General features: G+C 37.1%; 1 protein-coding gene across 2 annotated transcripts in view; it reads left to right on the plus strand.

Annotated features, from left to right (window-relative positions):
- Positions 1-25,312, plus strand: part of MAN1A1 (mannosidase alpha class 1A member 1) — a 164,693-nt gene that overhangs the window by 88,597 nt on the left and 50,784 nt on the right. For both annotated transcript variants that reach the window (XM_078054798.1, XM_078054799.1), the window contains exon 6: positions 6,867-6,961. In XM_078054798.1, coding sequence (XP_077910924.1) covers positions 6,867-6,961 — 95 coding nt within the window. The remainder of the gene's footprint in view (positions 1-6,866; positions 6,962-25,312) is intronic.

Genomic DNA, 25,312 nt, shown 5'->3' on the forward strand with positions numbered 1-25,312 from the left:
CCAATTCCAGCAGTAGGCAGCAGTGGTTTCTGCCCACATGGATACTGATAATGTCTACCTTAAACAACAGCCTAAAATTCTCCTTAGGATTTCTCCCCATTTTTCATCTTGCTCTCTTAACTTTATAATATCTTCCCTATTCAGGAGCTTGGGAATGAAATTGGAGCCCTCAGGAAAAAATTACTACCAAGATGCAATTTTATTAATTCATTTATCAACATTCATTCATTTTGACTAGGGGACACTATAAAAGCAAACTTTTAAAAAAAATTCACTGTTAATTTTTTCATGAGAATAAATATTTTTAAAAAGCTAGCTAGGTCAAAAATGCCTATTCACTAGGTCATTCTATATCCAGATTTTAAAATTATACTTACCGGAATTTTTTTTCATTTCACTTAAACTGTGTGCTTTCATACATTAGAAAATCCAGTCTAAGGTACAGTTACATTGATTCTTCTTCACTGTGACTCATGGTTCCTGGCAGATGAGCATGCATATCCTTTGTATTTTGAATAATCCAGTTGGGGAGATAATTTTTCAGGAAAATGAAGAACACTCTCTTCATCTAATTGCCTAAAGACTGAAAATTGAATTATACTGAATCATAGAGAACAAAAACAAAACAGTTGACAAAAGTATTCATCTAATTTATAAATTCAAAAAATGAAGTTCATAATGTAATTTGACAAATACAACAAATAATTCATATTATTTAGAAAAACCTCAGTTTGGGTTTTAATGAATTAGAGAGAGAATGCAAAGATTAGAAAAAGGCAGTGAAAGATGTGTGCTCATACGTACAAGAAACTCACAGAGGAGAGTCTCTCTGGATCAGAAGAATTACTTGCGTCTGGGGTGGCATGAAGCTGGCATTCCTTTGGCTACAGCTAGCATGGAACTATCCCACATCAGAGCATTTAATTAGGTGAACAGGGCCTCTGTGAACCTCAGTTTCATCTCTATACCAAGATTATGGAACTGGATGACCCCTGATTTCCCCTCTACCTCTAAATTTTTATACATCCTTATTCGAATATTTAAACCTTTAACAGTTCCACTCTATATTAAAAAGCCAGAGTAGCTCAATAAGTACTTATTGGTTGAATGATTAAATCTGGCCCATATAATGTGTGTTAATCAACTCAGCTAACAATATATAGGTTATTTCAGTTATTTTCAACCAAAGATATTTATCATATCTATGGCATCTTGTGCTGAAAGCTTTATGTAACAAAAATGAGTAATAGGTACACGCTCCTTCTACTAATGGGGAATTAGTGTTTGATCTTTTAACAGTGAGGTTTTCAGCATAAGCATTTGAAGAAAGGCTTTGATATTGATTGTGCTCTTCAAACTGAAGCATGTCTGAACTGAAACGGGTTCTTTCCAGAGCCAGAGCTGTCTGTTCTTACTCCTTTCCTCTTTCCTTACTCTTTGCTCTGACATGTAAATATTCCTCTACAGTTCTTCAGGGATCTGCAAACTAGAAAGGCAAAAAAAAAGCCATACATCTTGTTTACAGCCTTGTTTAATCCTATCTGTGAGGGTAAAGTAAAAAGAGAAATGTTTTTATTTGATAGATTCTAAAATCTGAAGTTTTTTAAACATTGATCAAAAACAGCAATAAGACTGTGATGATGTTCCTTAAATGTAATGAAAAGATACAGTTTTGGTGCAGTTATTTTGAAATTCCTAACTTGAGATCATAAAAGTTTTTTTATGTAAACCTGTTTGTTAGCTTCATGCTTGAAAGATTATTTTAGAAGCTATGCCATCATATTTTACCACCCTTCTTTCAGCAAATTATATTAGCTTTGATTTTTTTGCTATGGATATAATCAGAATCTCTCTGATGCAGGATCTTTTTGAAGATTCCTTTTGGGTCCTAAGATGTCTGCCCATCTCAGATTGATTGGTGAAAGTTGCACCAAAAAAAAAAAAAAACTATTTAATTTTAATGGTCATTTTTTTAAAAAGAAAATATCTTCTATTATCAGCATGGATTGCATTTTATTAACTGTCATTTTTCTTCTTGCTCTCTTTGTAAAATCCTCCCCACCAAATACAAGTACCAGTAAACCCTAGAAACCAAGACTAAGAATTTGGTGGCAAATTAACACTTCCTCTCTTTGTAAAAATGATAATAGTTTTGGTTTTTTGTCAGTCTCATTTTACTACTAGCTCTGTGACTTCTGAGTACTAGTTTTTCTATAAATCAAAAATTGAAATTACCAGCCCTCATCTCCCATTTTCTTGGGGAAACCGAGAACCAGAAAAGTTAAGTGATGCACCCAGGTCCCGCACTGAAACCATAGCAGGGCCCTCGCTGGTGTCCAAGTGCAAGCTGGGTCCAGGACTACCTCCAGCTTGCCTGTCCCATTTGAAGGAACACCGAAATACCATTTAAGTATGCTTTTTATGATCATTTGCTTTTCAGCACAATGTCCAGGGTGTTAAAACTTAACTGTTCTTGAGAATGATTGATGACATTTCTCCTTCATTCTTTTAACAGTATTAACTTTACAAGCTAGTTTTCAATTTTATTACATACTCACCATTTTAGGTAGAAAGATGTTCTCTTTGAGAATCTGGATTCGTCCTCCAAGTAACCTCTCTTCATATCTCAGGAGGAGATAACAAATCAAACATTAAGAATGGGGATTGACTCAGGCTCACATATGATTTCATTTAAAGCATCCACATGTTATTTAATGGTTTCACCCACAACTATTTTGTAATTGTGCCCAAGGTTGAGACTCCATAATATTTGACATACTTAACTATTTGCCAACAATAGAAACTAAGAAAATAGGATGGAGTACTTTAAAAGCACTAGAATATTCAATGGTTTCTCAATACAGTGCCCCAAGTATATTTATTAATATTCAACTGATTCATTCATTTATGAAATGAACATTTAATTAGTACCAGCTACTCTCCTTGGATACTAGATAGATGTATACAGCAAGAAAGAAGATAGTCCATGCCCTCGTGAAGCTTACATCTAGTGGGATTGTCAAACAATAAACAATAAGTTAATTAAGGATGTGATAAATAGTGGAACAGCAATAAACAAGATGACATGATGAACAGTAAATGAAAATGGCAAACTTTACATGGGGTTGTTAAGAAAGACCTCTCATAAAAAGGGACATGGAAGCAGATTCCTGAAGCTAAGAATGAACTAGGCATACAGAGAGCTAGGGAACCAGCAAAGGCCGACTAGGGAACCTCAAGCTGTTTCCGATCTGTTAACTGAGAATATGAATATTCTCCCATACTCTACTCATAGGAATGCTGTGGTGATATCAATAAATTTAAATACAAAGTGGCCTGATCTGAAAAAAAAAAAAAAAAAAAGGCCTAATCTGGGTTGGATATGTATAATAAGCAATGAAGGAGAGATGGAAGTCTTTTTCTCTACTTTTAGAAAGAAAAAATTACTTGGGTGTACAAGAGAGTCACACCAGGAAGCATTTAGAGACCTGTATCTTGCTTTCTGTAATCAAATGCTGCATTGTGTGACGCCAGTTGTCAGTGTAGGAGAGTTCCTCCAGGCCTGGAGTTGGGACTTGGCTTCAGCCTTGAGGAGTGGGTGAATTTGGATTGGCCAGCAGGGGCAGTAAAGGGTGCTTCAGGGTGAGAGAACTATATAAATAAGTATACTAAGGTGGCACCACCAAAAAAAAAAAAAAAGTAATTATGCAGAACGAGATGTGAACTAAGCTTATTCTGGTAAAATCATTTCACAGTCTATACATGAATCAAATCATCATGTTGTACATAATGTTATGTGTCAATTATATCTCAAGAAAGGTGGGAGGAAAATCATTTTTTTAAAAAAAGATAACTAAAGTGAACTGAACTTGAATGAGTGCTTGAGACCATGATGGCTCAAGCTGGAACCAGAGTGGTCTTTGAGAGAATGGAAGATAATAGATTGGTCTGATTCATAGAAGTCATTGAAAAGTCAGTATATCAGTTTTTAACCTGATATTTTAGACAAGAGGGAATCATTATGTTTCTTGAACAAGAAAATTGTATGGTAAAAAGAACAATTTAGTAATATAGATACAGATGAATAGAGACAGGAGGGAAAATCCTGGAGAATGGGAGACTAGGTAGGAGGAGGACCTTCTTTTTTTTTTTTTTTTAATCATGCCATTTCGTCATACCCGGTGATGAAAATGAGGACTACACTCATATCATGGACTATGCTCATATCAGGGAATGAGCTGTATATGAGACTTTTGGGGGAAATGAATATTGACACTTGATGAATAAAGAGTGATAAATCAGTAGTCAAAATGCCTGCTCTCTCTCGAGCCCCAGGGACTGGCCAAACAGTGTCAGTGATGGAACTGGGGAAGTTTGCCTGGAATATTAAGTGATTATTTCATCTTGGACATGTTAAGTTTCAGACGACAACAGGACACCCAAATTGTGATGTGAGCACACAAGTAGAAGTACAGACTAGAGCTAACATGGAAAGTCAAATTAAGAAATGCAAACAGGTGATGAGAACTGAGGACTTAGCTCTTGAGAATGAATGCTTGTGATAAGAATATGTGTAATGGGGTCACAGTACACACACACACACACACACACACACACACACCACAACCTGAGTAGAAGGTACCAAAACAGCAGTGGGATAAAAGCCAAGACAAGAATTTCAGGCAGTAAATAGGAGAAGTTCGTAGGGAAATACTGCTATCATTATCCCCATGATACAACTAGCCTTTTAGTGTGATGACTACATGTCCTAAGGTCTTTCAATATAAAAACACATTCCCCTCCACAACCTTTAAAATAGCAAATACTGTTGTTATCCCCACTTTATAGATGAGGAAGCTTAGCACAGAGAGTAAGCAATTTGTCCAAGATTACCCAATCTGAAAAAGTTGGAACTGAGATTCAAACATAGGCATTGTGTTTTTCAAAGCCTGCATCCTTAACCTCCCACGCCATATGGTTATAATATCCACGATGGTATTTTAATTGCATCGTTTGACTTCCATCTTATGTAAGTTTCTTGAAAAGGAGTTAATTAATTAACAGTTTAAAAAGTGGAAACTAGGAAGTCAACAGATGGCTGGGCTGTGATTGGATAGTCCCTTTCAGTAGAAGAGAACTTGGAATTCTCTAGGGTAAGGCAGAAAAAGGGAAGAATATATCTTTTGATCTATTTTTTTCTTTCTCCTCTCCTTCCATATACTGTTGTTGAAATGGGAAAATTGTCCAGTTTAAAGAGAATGGAAAAAATAGTACCTCTGTTTTCTAGTGCTTTCTCTATACTATAAATGTCTGTTCCTTATTTGTATACCAGGAATGTTAGTTTATCTAAATTGTCAACCAAAAATTTACATGAAAACTCATTACTTTCTTAACTTTCATTAATAGATGAGAGAATGTAAAAGAGTAGGGTTTCTGAAATAGCGTCAACATTGGCATTACTGTAGTGTATTCAGTCTGGGAGCCCAAGTGCCTGGATTTGTCTGTGGGGAGTCTCAGGACTTAGAGCAGGAGTTACGGACTAGAATCCTTTCCTCTAGAGAAGCTACACAAGACTTCTTTGACAGTGGGTTTAAGGGATGCTTTCCCATTGGCTGGGAGAGGACTTTGTTTTCATTTTCCATGCTTCTCAGGGTCTCCCCAGCCTTTCTCACATCTCCATTATTTAAGGAAGAGGCAAGTGGAAATAGTTGAGTTCCCAGTGCACCATGCTCAGTCCTACAGTAGAAGAAGGAGAAGGGGCAAGGCACCTGCTTGCTGCCTCAACTGTCACAGGGAAAGCTGTAGCAGGTCTTCCTTCAATGGGACTGTGAATGGGTGTCATCTAATTACTCTTCTTGAAGCGCAATCTGCTCAAGTGAACTGGCTGCTTAAAAACCTTCAATCTTTCCCATTTGAACGGAGTAAAATTCTTAGCCTTAGATTTATGACCTTCCATGATTCGGGCCCATGCTATGTGTGTCCGACTTTGTTACCAGTAATCCTTCCCTTTTTGGTCAGGCAAGCTGACCCATTCCATTGCTCCTACGTGCCCCCTCTTGCCTGTCTGTGTCTACACTGACGCCTCCAGGGATGCCTCCCCCACTTCCCACTCCAATCTCTAGTATCACTAGCCCCTGACATACTGCACACAGTCCTCGTCCAAATGCGCTCTCCACCGCGCAGCCTTACTGAGCTCATCAGGACTCCCAGGTGATTTTATCGCCAGTTCTCGTTTTTCTACATTCTAGATATTTATGCACATATATTATCTTCCTTATACATTCTGGGTGTAATTTGTACCTAATTTAACTTTGTATCTTCCATTTCACCTACACTTAACATCAGAGGAAGTTAAAACCACAAAGAGCTGAGGGGACATACAGGTTACTTGTAATAATATGTCTTCTTAAAACTTCTCCTTTCTCTGTACCTTAGTAAATAAGTGAAGTTGGAACAGGACCAGTTCTCCCAATTTTCAGCCCAGGACTTACCTCCAACAGCAGTGGTTCTCCCCCTGGCTTGTGTTTTGGAATCACCTGACATCACCTATGGTGCTTTAAAAAATTCTAATCTGGAAGCCCCAACCCATAGAATTTAGAATCTCAGGGGTGCAACCCAGACATCAGCATTATTCAGATCTCCCAACATGATTCTAATTGTGCAACCAAGATTGGTAATGAATTCCCCACAGCATGATGGCCCCTAGACCATTCTTTCTTTGCTAGGTAATTCTGTTAATTTGAGAAACTTTTATTTTTTTCATATGAAGAAAATTTTAAAGTAGATAAGTGCCAAATGTGAGATGGTAGTATAACACCATTTGTTTTGCTTACAACAGTAGCTTACGTAACTGTTTAACTTTTCAGATATTTCGAAAGAAAGCAGTGGAACTTGGGGTAAAATTGCTACCTGCATTTCATACTCCCTCTGGAATACCTTGGGCATTGCTGAATTTAAAAAGGTAAAACTCTTCATTTTAACAACATATTTTTGAAGTTGGAATATGCAATATTGTGGTTTAACTGGATGGATGGTTTCTTGCACGATGTCAGTGACCAATATCATTGGCAGTCTTGGCATCTGTCCTTGTGTTGGAAGCTATACGTTTTCCAGAGTTCCTCAGCCTTAGATGGGTCCCTGTCATAGGATAGTATGACCCCAACAGAGTCATCCAAGCCAAACGTGATTTGAGGTTTTCACTATTTCGTGGTGATGTTGCATTTTGTTTCTCTGAAGATACCAAGAGCATCCCATTATCTTTAAAATTGTCATCAAAACATTTCACTTCCAAAGAATCCAATTCCTAAGAGTACTTACTTCGGTTAAGCTGCTGGCAGAGATATTGCAGAGCTAGAACCTTGGACTAACCAGATCTCCCATGTAAGGAGCTGGTGTGACAGACACAGGGAGCACCTGGGCTGCCCTGCCCACAGTTGTAAAGAAGGGAAGGGAACTGCCCTGCTGACCCAGATCAACCTGACCTTCTCATGCCATTGGGGTGGAGAATCCTGTTAAGCCAAGTCCGTGGGAATTTTGCTCCAAGTAAACCTAGGCTAAACAGAGTTTCTGGTATTTTCCCAGGGAGTAGTTTGAATTTTCATGATAGCTTGAACATTTTGTCAATAAACAGTTTTATCTTAAGCCTCCTTTTTAACTCCTTCTTCCCCGTAAGTAATCAATTGCTTACGTACCTCCTTGTGGTGATGATGATGATGATAATGATGATTTATCCTCATAAAATATGAAGCTTTGTTCTAGGCTCTGTGCGTGTATTACCACATTCAATCCCACAATAACCCAATAAGGTTGATACTGTTGTTATCTCCATTTTACTAATGGAAACTAATAAGGAACTTGTGTTGCAGAGAAATTAAGTAATTTGCCTAACATCATACTGTATGTAAGTGGTAGAGATAGAATATCTACTTAGACATTTATACACACATTGATGCGTAGACACAAATTTAACAGCTTTCTTGGTTTAGAAATGCCAAGAGGATGTACAGGGTGGTTTGGCAGGATTAATGCACATTTATTCTTAATTATTTATTTTAGTGACTTTCTTTCCTAAAATTAATCTTAAATAATCATGAAATTACTTATTTGGTTAATAAATCAGTTAAATGTCATGCTTTGTTTTCATTTGTATGTTATATATCTATACCTTGAAATCACCCCGTACCTGTGTACTATGTATAGTAAGTGTGTGTGTGTGTGTGTGTGTGTGTGTGTGTGTGTGTGTTGGGTTTGGGGCAGGAGTGTCGTTGAGCAGTGAGACAGGGAGAGACCACATAACTAGGCCATGTTAACTTGAGGTAGTTCTCTATTATATGATGTGATATCTCAGGATCCGTTTTTCCCTGTTGGGGTCCTATGGTTTTCTCTGTCACCCTGAAGGTAGTAACATACGCTGCAGGGACTTAAAGCAAGAGTTGGTCTGTGCTAGGCCTGGAGGCAGTATGGTGTTTGTTTGAGATCCACGAGGTTTTTATTTGGCTCAGGTATATCACCTATAATAACCTTCCATATCTTTGGACTTCGTATTTATAGATAGTATTCTGACCTAGAAGCAACTCTGCTACCTGAAATAAGACCTGCTTATGAAAACACTGTGCACGTTTAACACCCTTTTTCTTCCTCCTTACCCTCTGAGAAGAATGATATGGGCACAATAATACACTGAGCTAGGTGGTTAACAGGAGACCTGGTTCTAGGTATTTTACAGCTCCTCTGGGTGTCTTCAGAGATCATCTCCACCCCCAGGATTATTTGTAAAGTGCAGTTAGTCTACTTCAGTAGTTATTTTGTGAACATTTACAGGTTTATAGGCCACTTTGAAATTCTGATGAAACATGGCCCTCTCCTCATAAAATGCACATTCCTGAGTATGCATATTTTTACACAGTTTCCCAAAGCTGACAGTACTTTCGGAGCCCACCTAGAACCTGAGAACCCCAAGTTTAAAATACTGGAGTGAACGATCACTGCAACTTTCTACTCTAAGATTCTGTGGAGCTAGTGCCTATTGCTTCCTGGAAGCTAATGAAATTAAATAAGGCCCTACTAAAACTAGCAGAGAGATGTGTACACCTACATCTTTGCAAAAGTTCAGCCAATTATTGTAAGGTGCTGATATCATCCAGTTAGTTCTAGCCTCTCTTAAAATAAGCGTAAGAAATCAGATTATTCTAAAGCCTATTTAATTTTACTTAGTGTTTACTTCTAACAGCCAAGAGGACTTTTCCTTAGTTAAATCTATCCTTAGTGTACAGGGGAGATATGTTTCAGTACATAAAGGAATACTTCTCAAAACTCTTAAATACTGAATCCTGTTATCTTTCATATCTATACCTCTTGGAAACTCATTAAGTGGGGCATTATGTTTTTTTATAAAACCTTATTTGGATTTACAGTATTTTACATTAGAATTTTTTAATTCCAAGAATTGCAGGACAATTGTGTATGGTAAAAACTAATGTGCCATTTTATTTATGTATTCTCTAATGTTTTCATGTCAAACTAGAGGAAATTAGGTGACCCTTTGACAGCTGATGGGAACGCTTTTAATATCTTCCTGGCGATCTGTATGAATTTTTTATTATATATTTTATCCATTCTCAGGCCCATTTACTAAATCACAGTGACTTACCCAAATTCAGAGAAAAAGCCATGGCAAAATTAATAGTACTATCAATCCACTAAAATTCCTTATATCCCTTTGAATCCATTCTCCCTCCAGCTGTGAGATTTATTTATCACCTTAAAGAATATCCTTTAGGAGAAGAAGACAGAGTTTCCTATTTGATCTGCAATAACTGCATTTCAGGATGTGCTATTCCTGTCAGCATGTACATCCATGCTGTTTCCTCTGAATATCTGTATTTTTACAGTATGGGCCAGAAGATAAGGGACAGTGGGCATAGAGCTTCTTTTCTCATTTTTTGAAGACTGTCACCAGTAGAATTTTCCAAAGAGAGGAGAAAAAATATGTCTGACAAAAGCATATTTTCTTAATTATCTTCTCAGAATAAGGGAGTGTCTGTGGAATGATGCCCATAAGAATAAAGTGCTTGAGGATGCTTTTTAGAAGAGCTACATACTTACTGTTGACTGGCTTTGAAAATTTTGGCAATAATTATAATGGGAGAAGTATAGAATATGCTGTCGGTAGTAACGTAGTTCTCTTCCCTCTCAATTTTGAAAATATGGATGCTGCTCTTTGCCAACACCTATATGTTAACAAAAAATGTGAACTTTGTGGGTGTCATCTATTCACATCTGCCTAGTATTCAGATTATTGCCTGAAGATAACTGTTTCTTTACCTTTTCTTTGTAAGAAATAAACATTTATTTTAGTCCCTGCTGTGATGAAGTTTCTGTGCTAGGTCCTGGGAAAGATTTTCTGTTTCTCTCCACTTTATTTAAAAAGGTAACAGACATGGTCTTTCCCTCAGGGTATTCACATCCTGGTTGGTAAAGCAGAATGTATATTTTATATGTTACTATATTATACACTCACTCATGTAATTGACAATGTAAGATGGTCTGTGCCAAGGAGAGATAATAAGTACTGCCCGAGTTGAATTTAAAGCAAGCAGTAGTTTGAGTTGGGGAGGTTGATGCATTTGGAGCCAAAACACCAATAAGCCAAATTGGATTTCAGCATTTGTACAAACTGAGAATAGCAGAGAATCTAAATAATTTACTCGTATGCTACATTAGGAACTCTGTCCCAAAATCTGTTCAGAAAAAAATATATATAATTATCTCTTTTGCTACATCTGTAATCTTAATTCGAGAGCTGCTGTAGTAAGTTGTAAGTTGATCGGAATTGTGATTTAATAGCAAGTGGTAATTTAAACAGATACCTAGTGTTACACACGGGACCTGACTCAACTAACTTACCGGCTTCACCAATACGATAGTAGAATGAAGATGCGTAAGTTATATCACACGTCTGCTAAAAGGAAAGCATTGCCTTTTTATAGATTAGAATTTTGGTGGAACTCAATTTCTCTAATGTGAAAATGTCAAAATTTGATGTCTGATCTTACTATTACTGTGAACAGGAGGCCCTCTACATTCTTTTCCTGTACCCTACAGAAGAAAAATCACCTCTGTGGTTTGTAAAATCAAGCATTTTACCATTTCCATATTCCTGGGTGTAATTCAAGCCTAGGTAGAGTTAACTTCTTAGATTTGGGGTTTTCTCCAGTGTGTTCTTAATTTAAAATAATATAGTTAATGTTCCCATTATTCATTTCTATCACAGGGCATACAGTCTGGGCATTCCTAATAATTATTCTGCCTTTTTAATAAATGAGTTAGTTTTAGCTATATTCTGTTTTATCACTTGTTTCTCTTTGTGGATTTTTCTAAACTGACACTTGGCGACACTTGCCTGGTGCTTTTATTAGGTTAGTGGAACTGTCTACAGCGTGCGTTTTTGTGGCGCACATCAAGGAATGTGCTGGAAGTGACTGATCTCCGTTCCAGCTCTCATTAGTCCGCAAGGTGATGAATGAGCACAACTCCCTCACCTGTTTTTATTTCCTGCTTTGTAAAGCTTTATTTACTGACTACTCTAATTACCAACACAAATGCATACTATATCATTAGTTACATTGCGATTTGTATTATTATTATAATTAAGTTGCAAATTGCTTTACTTTAACTGAAATGGGACCTTAATTAAGAATAGTACATAGCTTAAGTTTTTCTAATAGTGAAAGATCATCCTGTGTGAAGCATGTACTGTGTATAACAAAAAGCAGTAGCCCCTCTATTGCATTTTATGTTGGTGGTGTAAAAAGGTTAAATATTAATTATAGTTGGTTTTAATAGACACAAATTATGAAAGACAGTCTAATTAGGATAAATATTTTTTAAATATTTTCCATATATCTCCCTGTGTTTTATTTGCCAGTTGAAATATAGATGTCCACATTATTAAATTTATCAAATCTTAAGATAATGCAGGATACAATTTCATACTTTAACATCATAAGAGTAAGATTTAAAAAACCAAGAAACACATTTTTTAGCATGAGCAAACTCATTTAATGATTTGCTCATACTCTGAAGCAGTTAGTTATGCTAAAAAAGGTTCTGCAGAAGTGATACTGCCTGAGTGTAAAATCAGGGCTGTGTCTTATACTGTCTTTTATTTATACGTTGTATGGACCTATTAGGGATTCAAAGAGAAGTCCAACCAACTCTAGGAAAGAAAGAAGTTCCAGTCTCTCCAAGCATCTTAAGCTAACCTACTCTGTTTTTATTTTTTCTGATTGAATCTTTTATTAAATTGGGTTTCCCTCTTTTATCTGTTTTAATTCTTTTGGCCACTTACACGTTTCTGGAAATAGTAATAACCGTATTTTAAGGTTTTAATACAGACATGTACAAAGTTATTAATATCAGACATTAGAATATTAGTACCATACTTAAAGCTGCTATTTATTAACGTTGTCAGTATAGCTCTTGATCTTGGATAATTTCATTAAACTGAGTTTGTCTTCTGATAAATTAAACTAAAATAATAGCAATAATCATACTTATCCTGATGATCTCAGAAGGTTTTGTGGAAATCTAATGAATTAATTGTAAGAGGAGATTTATCATTTTAAAGTGATAGGAAATAAATGTAAATTGAAATTACTATGTATTTATGGTCTTGTTCTCAGTTTTCATTATAAAATTATGTGGGGGTGTGTATGTGTACATATCATATACACATATATGATAAAATAATGTGTAGTTAAAACTAATTTGGTTTTAATGCCTCTTCATGGCAGTTTTTATGCCATTCAATGCTTGTAACCCATTTTCAAGTCCCATTTTCCAGGTCAGGAAGAGAAATGGGTATTGGTAGAACCAGCTGGAAGTGTGGAGAAAATGTCTCAATGTGGTACATGTAGGACTCTGGTGGCTCCATACTCAAACATGTATTATTTTTTAGATTAGTTTTGAATTAGCCTGTAGGGTCAAAACAGTTTTCTCTCTAAAATTATGTTTATTGGTGAATTATCTCCTCTAGAAATAAGGACTGCTCCATCCATAAGATTTAAGAGGAGTGCGAGGCAATAAAATGCATTGTTCTTTTCCCAAGTCCCACATATTAGCTCGTGTTCAATTAATATGGCACAAACCTTGTCTGTGAAAATATGTGTATATTTTTGCTTAAACATCCACATAGCCCTCTTTCCTAATTCTTAGACTGCCCAACTTCTATTGAGGGTCCAACTGCTGTGGTTACTTTCTGTCAATGATTCTCAATCTTTCCAGTGCTTAGAATAACTAGGGCATTTAAAAGTGTGTATTATTGCTGCCTCCCTCTCCCCCAATCTGTTTCATTTGGCTTGGAATAAGGTCCTGGCATATTTCAGGCCTCTTCAGCCATTCCAATATTCAGCTGGGGTTGAGACTCACTGCTTTAAGTCTAGTAAGTATATCCTGAGGATTCCAGCTTCATTTCTCTTCTCGATTACCTTTGAAAACATTTCCCTGTCCATTGATGGTCAATTTAACATTGAAATATAAAAATATTAGAAAACTGGTTTGAAAATATCCAGCTTTAATAGAACAGTAGTTCTCAAATTTTAGAGTATGTAAGAATTGCCTAGAGGGTTTGTTAAAAACACATATTGCTGGGCTCCATCCACAGAGTTCCTGATTGGACAGGTTTTGGGTACGGCTCAATAATCTGCATTTCTCACTGGATCCCAGCTGATGCAGAAGCTGATGCTCCTGGTCCAAGGACCACACTTTGAGACCATTGTAATATAAGAAATGAGCCATCAGAACCATGTAGAATCTTAAATCTCAGAGCTGCTCAGTGAGGCCCCCAACTCCAAATATCCTTGCGGGGAGGGAGGGAGGAGGACTGTGAGGGTTTCTGTTTCTCTGACTAATTTACTTTTGTTAATAGTTATCCAACATTTTCACTTAACTCTAAGCAGTTTGTTGCTTCTTCTGAAAAGCAGCTAATTCCAGACATTAAGTACCCAACAAGAGTTTACGTGTTCTCTTTTCCCCTTGCACTATTATTTTTTTAATCCAATAAGACTAGAAAGCAAATGTTGGTCCATTTTAGCATAGGGGGAGAGGAAAAAAAGGCATTCTTAATTAAGGACTTCGGGGTAACTTAGAAAGGAGAGCCATTTCTGTAAAAGCTATTCCTGTGGCTCAGGCAAAGCAACTTTATTTTAAGCCGCTGGTGACCTGGCCCGTACCTGAGGGCATTCAAGAGCCAGAGAAAAGAGGCTGTGATCATCCTCCCATTGGGAGAGGAGGAGGGAACCTAGGCTTCTTCTGGATCATTTAATTCTCTTACCAAGCTTCAGATCACTACATCTATGCCAAGCATGCAGGAGCTTGACCAAACTAATGGCCTTTATGTATTCCCAGTGGACAATAAGGATAGCAGCACTTAATTTAAATATACTTTGTGTATGTCCTCCTTTATTGAGACTTAAGAGACAAGCAGTTCTGAACAAAGGATGCTTTGCTGCTTCTTAGTCATGCATTGTGAGGCAGTAAGAATTTGAAGAACCTCATGGTGCCTGAACTCTTCCATTTCTTCCCACTCCTCTGGCCATAACTGAAGTTCATACCCAGGTAAATGAGGTTTTCAGTGTCTTTTATTCCTTGGAGGAAGGAGGAGACCACATCTGTCTTTGAACACAGGCTTGCACAGTCCCCATGACTTCTGTGCACCACCCCACCCTCCTGCTCCATGAATTCCCATCTGCCACAGACCGCTTCAGCTGGGCTTCCGGTAGGGCGACGGCAGAAAATTGACGTGTGAATGCAGTAAAGTGGCATGGTTCTATTCAACCATGGATTCGATGCTGAAAAATGTTTTTTTTTTTTCTGTATTTCCTTAAGTACCTACATTTAAGGCTGAATTACAGCATATGAGTAATTAAAGTGCAGAAATTTATCAAAGGTGACATGGAGGCAACTGAGAGACAATCTATCCCAAGAGGACTGCTTAAATCCCTTAAAAAATGATTTGTGGTGTGTGGGAAGTCTGTTAAGAGGCCTTCTTCACTCGGCAGATAGATCCTCGGTACAAAACCCACGTACTGGATTGTTAAATATGACCACTGCTTTCCCCCACAGCATCCCCACTGGTTAAGCAGTTAACTCACCAGGACAATTTTAAGGACAATTATAGTTATTTGAATGCAACAAACTCAAAATGGCTTTCATCTCAAGTTTTTCAAAGGCGCAGAACTATTTTACAGATTCAGCTTTGTTCACTGTATTCACACAATCGGTGGCAAATCAGACGTGGCAATTTGAAATGTATTCTGTGTACGGGACTTAAATTAGGAACAAGTCAGAACACATACAATGCCTTTACAGGTCAGCAGTGGAATAATCTTTTCAAGGAGCTTGCTATCCTGGGTTTTTAATGAAGCAGCAATCAATTTTTTCTGTGATTAATCTCAAGACCAGGCTCATGTTTCTAGTGTGGGGCAAACCTTTCAAATATTTGATTAATAAAGTTTAATTTGAAAGTTTATGAAATCGTTTGATTAGATGTTTGGAAATCAGCCTAGGTGTCAAAACCCTTTCTCAACCCTTATTATTGTTAATCATTATAAATATTCAACTAACTACATTGAATCTTTGGGAATTGGAAGGTCAATATAAAGTATTTATACTACAGCCAATAGTTTTTAAAGGCTTTCCAATCTCAGTGGGTACATTAACCACTCCATATTTCCTGCTCGTGCAGTAATAGTTGTAGTTGATCTGCTCTAAAAAATGGGGTGAACAATAATTGATTGCAGTCTCTTTTATTAACTAGAAAGAGAAAAGTGATGAAGCAATAATAAGAATTAATTGTAATTTACTAATTTGGAAATTAATGTGCAGCTGGGCATGAGTACAGGCAATGCAATTTGGTGATTTAGCAATCATGACAAATTATCTTCATCTGTAAGGTAGAGAGTTGCTAGCTTTTCTTTATTTGATTTTTAGTAACAGACCTAGTTTTAGGAAGACTATATATGAATGCTCATGTTGCCCTTTTATCCTGGAAATGTCTATTGGAGTTTAGCATTATTAATTAGATCTTACTTTCCCTCTTTGTCATGTCATGCTATAGTTTTTATGGAACATTTGTACAAAACAGTGATTACTGGTAATTGACCTGCATATGTTGAATAATCTTAAGATGGTACTGAGAGTTTAATGTACCTTGTAAATTGAGAGGCTTCCAATTAAGTCGAGTTCTTAAGATAATCACTTTCAAAACTAATCAAGTAATAGGACATTAGTAAAGCTCTTATTGACTTAATTGTGACAAATTAATAAACAGATCCAGTGCAATTACTATAATGGTTCTATCAGTGAGCAGTTTTCCAAAATTTAAGCATAAATCTATTCTACCCCCGGAAGTACAATAAAAGTTACATAAGCCATTTTAAGGTGGATATCATTTCTAATAGTTGTGTGTGAGTACATCATACAAATACCTTGGATTTGTTGTGTGTTTCTTTCTTTTTAAATATGACTATATTTATTTCAAAGGTCAGTGAATCTACTTTCTGCACCCTAAAGCGTATTTTATAAGAAATCTTCTATCTGGCTTGGACAAAATGATTCAGATGCATTCTAAGGTTCTCTCATCTCTGTTTTTCTTTGCCCGTGCCCTTGGGGTTGGTACCCTCTCTCCTCAGAGGCTGTAGAATGTCCTGTCCCACTCTCTGTCCCAAAGAGCTGTCAGCATAGTGCCTTTTTATACCTCATTGGCACTCTGCAAATGGACTTTGGGAAATAAATGAATTATGAATTACAGATTTGTCATAATTTTTTAATATCTGACAGTGCCAATTTCTATAACTTTGCTGATTGTGTTTAAGAAAATGGCAGCAGGGGCGCCTGGGTGGCTCAGTTGGTTAAGCGACTGCCTTCGGCTCAGGTCATGATCCTGGAGTCCCTGGATCGAGTCCCACATCGGGCTCCCTGCTCAGCAGAGAGTCTGCTTCTCCCTCTGACCCTAACCCCTCTCGTGTGCTCTCTCATTCTCTCTCTCTCAAATAAATAAATAAAATCTTTAAAAAAAAAAAAAAAAGAAAAGAAAATGGCAGCAGAAAGAACAGGAATATAAGTCCTGCTTCCCCTACTTTAAGAACAGTGTGACAAATATAAATATTTCTTAAATCATATCAAACTATGTGTTTAAGATGTGTTTCACTGAATATAATTCTATTAAAAAATAAGATGATCGCATATCTTCTTTCTCTAAGCTTTGGTTTTCTCATTTGTTGAAGTGGGATTAATGAGGTATATCAGTGGGGCGCCTGGGTGGCTCAGTCATTAAGCGTCTGCCTTCGGCTCAGGTCATGATCCCAGGGTCCTGGGATCGATCCCCGCATCGGGCTCCCTGCTCAGTGGGAAGCCTGCTTCTCCCTCTCCCACTCCCACTGCTTGTGTTCCCTCTCTCGCTGTGTCTCTCTCTGTCAAATAAATAAATAAAATCTTTAAAAAAAAAATGAGGTGTATCAGTTTTACTGGGGAAATGTTTATAACAGAACCCCAGAATTCAAGAAGCTGGGGGTCTTTTAGATCCAAAAGTGTGGATCATTGTGGAATTTTAGGATCCTGACATCATTATGGTAGCCATCCATACTGTCCGTCCCTACCACCTGTGTTTAAGTTAGACCTTAGCATAAAGCATGGATTTTAATGTAAAGAAGTGTGTGTGTATATAATAGGTGTACACACATCTGTAATTCTATCAAGCCGCCTGTGCGTTCAGTTTATAACTCAGTCTTCCTCAAACAAGGGAAGCAGTGTAGAGTCCTCATAGTAATTGTCATCTGGAACAACAAAGGGAAGTAAAGTACACGATCTAACTGCCCAGCTGAAGAAGAGTTATTTTTAAATTATTGGAATAACCTAAAATAAGGACTGCAATAAGGACTAAAATTATGGTGATTTCATTAATTGTGAGGCATTAAATTTGTGGTTCTTGAAAAATTCATGTTAACACTGTTTAAAGGCAGCACTTTTAGCCACTTAATTTACATGCAATTATTGTAGCTAGCTACATGATGGAATTTGCACCCCACTCTTACATCAGGACCGTAAGCCCATGGTTTTTCAGCTTTTTTGCCCTCTTATCAGTAAAATATTTTTGAGCACTCACCCTAGAACATGTACTTTTATTTGTAAATTATGTATACATGCACCACTGTATTAATATGTCCTATATATTTAAAAACACTCAAAAAATAAAATTGTAAAGGATAAGAAATAGATGAGGAAATAAAATATTTTATTAAGAGTAATTGATCATTTTAGTCAGAACAGTGTGATTTGTTTTGTTTTGGTTTGGTTTGGTCTTTTCATTTCAGTTTAAGGCTTGTGATACAATGAGTAGTCAAAGGTCTTATTCTGTGTTATTTACTTCAAAACTTGGTTCTAACTCTGTCCAGGAGGAAAAGATAACAAAGTTGCATTGTTGCGAGAAGTGTAATACTGGCTGGCCTTCCTAACCATGGTGTTTGTTTTAAAATCCCATCCTTTGGTTATTCTTGTAATTCTGCCAGAAAATGTCAGTCTTTCCTGATACCATCCTTTGTTCTTACAAACTAATAGAAAGATAGAAAAACCTCTGGAACTCTTCCTTTAGAAGATTTTAAAGCAGAATAAAAACTTTTATTCTTAAGTTTGATACAAATATGAGTTAGAAGGTGAACCACTTTCATAAATATTTTCATAAATGTCCAATTTCTAAGTGGTCTTTCCTTAGAGTTCTTTCCAAATTTAGATTCTTTTATCCATGTTAAATTGTGACATTTTTTTCAAGTTGTAGATTAAGCAACAACTGTAATTTTCTTCCTATTTCTTCTCCTTCTCCTCCTCCTCCTCCTCCTCCTCCTTCTTCTAAATTATCTGGTAGGTAGCATTCTTCCGACTACCACTTGTCTCAGAAAATGTCAGCATATAAGGACATTTTTTTTTTTTTTCTGAAATGTCAACTCTTGATTAAATACTTTGCCTCAAGACAATGAGAAAGTCTGTTTGTTGCAAAATATGTTCATGGTCACGGTCCATCTCTTTACAAAGTATTTGTAATATCATAATTACTGTGAAAGGTCTTAGATTTTCAAATCAACTGCATTGATGATGTTCTACAGCTCATAAGCCATGATACCTCGAGAGTCGCTGACAGCAGTGGAACAAGTGAGGTCCCCTGCTGATCTCTTCTCACAGTGTAGTCTCAGCAGGAACATCATGGGGGTATCTTGTATGAAACCTTTTACATAAGTACCAAGGGAGGGGAGCAGTGGATATCTGAATATTTAATTTGATAAAGCTTTTTTTTCCTTCAAGATAAAAAATTTAGAAATAGCAGCTTTGATAGTTTCTTCCTGTGCTCTAATTAAGAGTCTTGCATTCTGCTTCAAAGGCTACTGCCATACACAATAAATATCTAAATGTCATTTACCTTTGTCAGGCGCAGACCAATGTCTTATCATGTGGCGGTTTATAATAGGCATATTGTCTCGTTATATTAAGTGGACTTTGATCCTGTTTAGATTACTCTTGAGAATATTTTTTAAATTGGTTTCAAGGGAAGTTCTAAATTACTTTTAACCAGCTCTAAATATTGTAAGACTGGATAACCTTGTGGCACACTCTCCGTTATTTGTATTAATTTTCACCACTTTAAAGTGGGTTAGCTGTGAAAAGATTGCTAATTAGATCAAGAACTTTTCAAAGGTGAGATATTGATTTTCATACGAAATAGGTCAGAAAGTGCTTAAAGACACTAATATTTAATATTGATTGGGTAAGCACTAAAATGGCTGTGAGTGTCATTTTATCCTGGAAGGGTGATATTTTAAAATGAACAGCGGGCGCCTGGGTGGCTCAGTTGGTTAAGCGACTGCCTTCAGCTCAGGTCATGATCCTGGAGTCCCTGGATCGAGTCCCGCATCGGGCTCCCTGCTCGGCAGGGAGTCTGCTTCTCCCTCTGACCCTCCCCCCTCTCATGTGCTCTCTCTCATTCTCTCTCAAATAAATAAATAAAATCTTTAAAAAAAATAAGTAAATAAAATAAAATAAAATAAAATGAACAGCATATTTGGTTTGAGTATCCAAAACTTTTGCTAAATTCAAAGGGTTTCAAATTACAGAATTTGCTAATCTGAGTTTCTGAGGCCTATAATCAAGAGAGTAATGATTTCATATTTATATTTGAGAAAGAAGTTTCAAAAACTGGAATTTGTAGAGTAAGTATAGGCTCTATGTAGAATAACCTGTAAAGATAATACATTTACTTTTTGAGTTTTTCTAAAGACAGTAAAACCTAGGTCTCTTTTCAAACAAAAGGTGCTGCAAAATTTATTTATTATTATGTTTATCCTAAAGGAAAAGAGTGTAAAGAGGAGGAAATGGGAAGCAAGAGGAATTATGAGTGTATAAGCTATAGGCAGCCACACAAGCTATTATTAATGCCTTATGCTTCTGCCATTCTCTGTAGTCTCCAGAGGAGTTCCAAATATATATATATTTTTAAAGTTTCATTAATTTGATTGAATCTAGTCTGGCACAGACATAAATATCCAATTCTGTAATTTGAATTTCCTTTCAAAAGCATTTGGAATTATTCGAACTAAAAAATAATAATAATAATAGTTTTATGCTTTTCAATTTCCTGATACCTGGTGGAAAACCAGGGGGAGATGTCTCGCTATTTTACTGCCAAATAGGCTAGCATGGTGCTTGTCTATTTGTACTACGTTGATGACTAAGCACTTTCAGGTTATTAAAAAAGTTTTCGGTGTGTCTGATTGAATCCACATACCTCCCAGAACTGAATTTCACCAAAAACTGTAGGGTTTGATATATATACAAGAACCCTTTGTTTTTTTTTGTGTTTTTTTTTGTTTTTTTTTTTGAGCTTTTGTCACTTTATTGTTAACCAATGAATGTTATCCAAAATTATAGATGTAATTGTAACTTAATTGTACAACACAAAATTATGCTAATGGTAAAAGCCTGTTGGAATTTACCAAATACTCATTAATATATTTTACATTGCTATATGAACATGTGCTCTCAACTGCTAATAAGAGTTATAACTGGTTTAATCACTATGAAAACCCATATTGCAAATAGTTGCTCCTGTTTAGAAAAATTCACACAGCTTTAAAAATGGATTATATCCATTTTAATCCTAATCTACAAATAGATTATAAACAGCAAATATAACTGGTAGTTTTTCAACACTGATATCAAACTGATGTAGCAATGGTAGTGCACACAATTCAAAATGTAGAAAATTAATAAAAATCCAATGGAGGTCCAAGTTGTCACTTATTATGGCAATGGCTTTGATGCTTTGGAAAAGTGAACACGTATGCTTTGAAGCATGAAAAGCAGAGTTCACCATCTATTCTTCTAATGTGCTACAAGGAGAAATATTCTCTTCCGCAGTGACAAGAACCCTTTGTTAAGCTCACTTCCACTATTTAAAGATAAAAAGAAATGTAAACAAATAGAATCTTTCTTATCTGGATATAAAAGCTAAGATTATGGAAATATCCCCTTCATCTTCTCTTCTAGAATAAAGAAAGAATAAAGAACCTGAATTCTTTCAAACCTTTTTTGATAGAACCAATTTTTCTTCCTTCCTGCCATCTTAGTGATTCTTCTACTTCTGTGCTTTCTCCCCATCTTTGTGATAAGATGCTCTATAGTCTCTATTTCTGTCGTACAAAGCTGTATTATTTCTCAATTATGTCATGGTTTCTCTTGTCTCTGTCTATTTACATTATCTCTGTCTGGAACAGTCCCCCTTTCCCCATCCCCTGAAAGACGCGGCATAGGCAGCACCACTTCCAAGAAGCTTTCCTCATTTCTCCCTGCATCTGCGGTCCTGCCCTAGTGTGCCCAGCATCCCATACTGCCCTGATGGAGTGGTCTGACTTGTCTCTGTCCTCCCAGGCTGGGAATGCTCTTGCAGTGACAATGAGTGGCAGGTTTCCAGGTCCTTCTTCAGGGCACAGATGAAGAGGCCCAAAAGATGCTAGGAAACAGTCACCTTTAGGTAAGCAGTAAAGACTGTGGCTGTGAGCAAGGCAGGGGTGCTAGACACACATTTTGGTGTGATCCTGACTCCATGACACAGACAGTTCAGGGGGGGAGTAGCTGTTTCACCTCTGCCTTCTAGTCTTCACTGTCTGCACAAAGGTGGGTGTAGGTATGTATGAGCGAATCAACAACTGTGGCTGTCTTTCAAACCCTTTGCATGAAAGCACATCCAGAGGCCCCCTAGATTTTAAAAGGCAGTAGCCACCCCTTAATCCAGATCTGCAGCCCAGCCCTCACTCCAGAATTTAATCCCTATATCCCGCTGAGTGCCAGATAGCACCTCAACTTCATCTGTCAAAAATCATCTGCGGTATTTTAATCCCCAAATGAGTTTCCCTTCCAGATTGACCTTTTGTTATACCAATAACCTCAGTTCAAACATCCTGAGGTCTTTAAATACTTCTCCCTGACAGCTAGTCTGTCATCAGATCCTATCTACTTCATTTCCATAGTATTTTTGACACCTCTCACAGCCAGGCTTCTTTCCCATTCTCATTCATCACCCAGGTCTAGGCACCCCTCAGTTCCGTTCTGAGCTAGAACAGTAGCTTTGGAAATAGTCTTCCTGCTGCCAATTTCTCTTCCCCCCAATTCTACTGTATTTATATAACTATAGATATAGAGATAGATACAGATATAGTTGTGAGATATATATAGTCATCTCCTTAAAACATATTACCCTTCTGCTCTCCACACATTCTCCCTTTAGTCTAGAATCTTTAATAGCTTCCCCAAAGCTGTAGTGCTTTTCTTCAAGTAGGCACTGTGCTCTCAAACCCCCATGTTCATGCCTATAGAGGCCCTTGGCCGAAGCAGACCCTTTAGCCCCCAGAAACTTCTGCTATGTTTAAAGGTCCAGTTATGTCACCCATTCTCAAAGAGTCCTTCAATTTCTTTCTCTCTACCTTGTTCCTTTCCCACCCTGGACAAGTTTAATCATCTTCCTTTCCTTGTTCTCCTAACACTCTGTTTCCTCCTGCAGATAAAAGCTATTTCATTAAGTTGTGAGATTTCAAAAAGTTCCACATTAAGTGTGTGTTGAATGCATGGAGATGAAAGCCTCTGGGTGAATTAAAAAGTAAGATGATCAATTATTTTTCCCCTACAACAAAAAACAGTGCATTGAGGTATAAGTGGAAAAAGTATCTTTTTGGCAAATCTCTATTCTGTAAATAAGGCTTTAATTAGTTAGTGAAAATAATGTAGGCATCTTTTTATAAATTGGTATTTCAGTATTTGCTATTTTTCTGTTTTCCATTGCTAGATAAGAGATCAAGTCTTCCCCATTATCTAAACCTTAAAATCGGATATACCAGGTCCCATGATTTATCTAAATACTGTTTAGATTCTCTTATTCTGGCATGATAAGAAAACAAGACTCCCAAAGATATGAATCATAAGAAAGATTTAAATTACGTCTGGATACTCTAAGAGATGGAAGAGAATGTTTTGTTCAGGTAGGCTGATTTTCAAAGTAGAGATACCACTTTGGGAAAACATTCTTCATAATTTTCTAGTATGAAAGCATTGTAATTAGATGATGAGGTGGAAAGTAAGTCCTATTAAGAATGCATACACATGATCTTTAGTCCAGTGAGTCTGGAATGATAAAAGTGGACTATTACAGCGCAGTGTGGCAAATATTCCCCATGAATCACTGACCCGCTGCCCAGACTGTAGCCCAGCAGTGCGGTTCTCTTGGCTTTGCCTTTTAAACTCTAGGGAAATACCTTTTGTGTGAAAATTTTTTAAGACTCAGGAATATAGTTCTAACACTCGGGGAACTTTACCCAATCATAGTCTAGTTTTCCTTAGCATTTTGATAAACGGTTTCAAGGGTTAATGACAGGGTAAAATAAGTTTCAGTAATGCTTTGGCAAGACAAGAAAGCAGCATGCTCATGTATAGAGCGAGCATAGAATGGTATAATCAGAAAGACCAAGTGGTCCAAGATACATTCTTGCGATTATTACCTGAGGTCCAGTTTTATATTTTATATCCAACTGTAGTTGCTATAGTTATATTAAACCTGGGGCGCCACCGGCACAGAGGAGCTGCTCAGGGAGAGGAGTCCGTTAGTTAGTGAGCTAGACCAGTGCTCTGACTGGGACAAGCTAAGGAAACCGGCTCACTTATTAAAGGAACCTCTTCATTTATTCAGCAAACATCAGATAACCACCATCCTCCTGAACACCCTCCCTGTGCCAGGGGCAGGGCAGAAACTGGTAAAAACAAACAAATCAACAAATTCTCAGGGAATTTATAGTCTATGGGAGCAGACATTAATCAATCACAAAAATGTTTTCAAATTGCAGGGAGGTCAGAGACCGCTCTCCTGAAGAAGTGATTTCAGGCTGAGACCAAGCAGATGTGTAGATGAGATGGAGGTAAAGAGGAGAGAGTGGCCCATCCAGGCAGTGAGGAACATGTAGGGGAAATTCTGTGTGGGGAAAGAGGAAGGTAAGGCAAAGATGCATATTTGAGTCGCAAGTCTAGATGGTTTTTCTCAGTAAGAAAATTTGTTCAAGGAATCATTAAAAGATGTTTAAGAATTATTAATATACAGTTGACCCTTGAACAACACAGGTTTGAACTGTGCAAGTCCAGTTATATGTGGATTTTTTTTTATAAATACAGTACAGTACTGTAAGTATATTTTCTCTTAGATTTTCTTAACATTTTCTCTAGCTTGCTTTATGGTAAGAATACAGTATATAATACATAAACATACAAAATATGTTTTAATCAACTCTTTATGTTATCAGTAAGGCTTCTGGTCAGCAGTAGGTTAAGTTTTTGAGGAGTCAAAAGTTATATGAGGATTTTCAACTGGGTTGGGAGGTCAGCACTCCTAAGTCGTTCAAGGGTCAGCTATATATATATTTTTAAAGATTTTATTCATTTATTTGAGAGAAAGAGAGAGTACAAGAGTGGGGGAGGGTCAGAAGGAGAAGCAGACTCCCCCCCTGAGCAGGGAGCCTGATGTGGGGCTCGATCCCAGGACTCTGGGATCATGACCTGAGCCAAAGGCAGCCACTTAACGGAACTGAGCTACCCAGGCGGCCCGAAGGGTCAGGTATTATATTAAAGAAAACCCTAAGTCAATATGACAATATCATGATATTTTGAGAGTGTGACTTTTTTTTGACCAAAGCTTTGGATACGTTGTAAACACATGAAACACCTATAGGGT

Source organism: Halichoerus grypus, chromosome 9, assembly GCF_964656455.1.
Source record: "Halichoerus grypus chromosome 9, mHalGry1.hap1.1, whole genome shotgun sequence".
NCBI lineage: Eukaryota > Metazoa > Chordata > Mammalia > Carnivora > Phocidae > Halichoerus > Halichoerus grypus.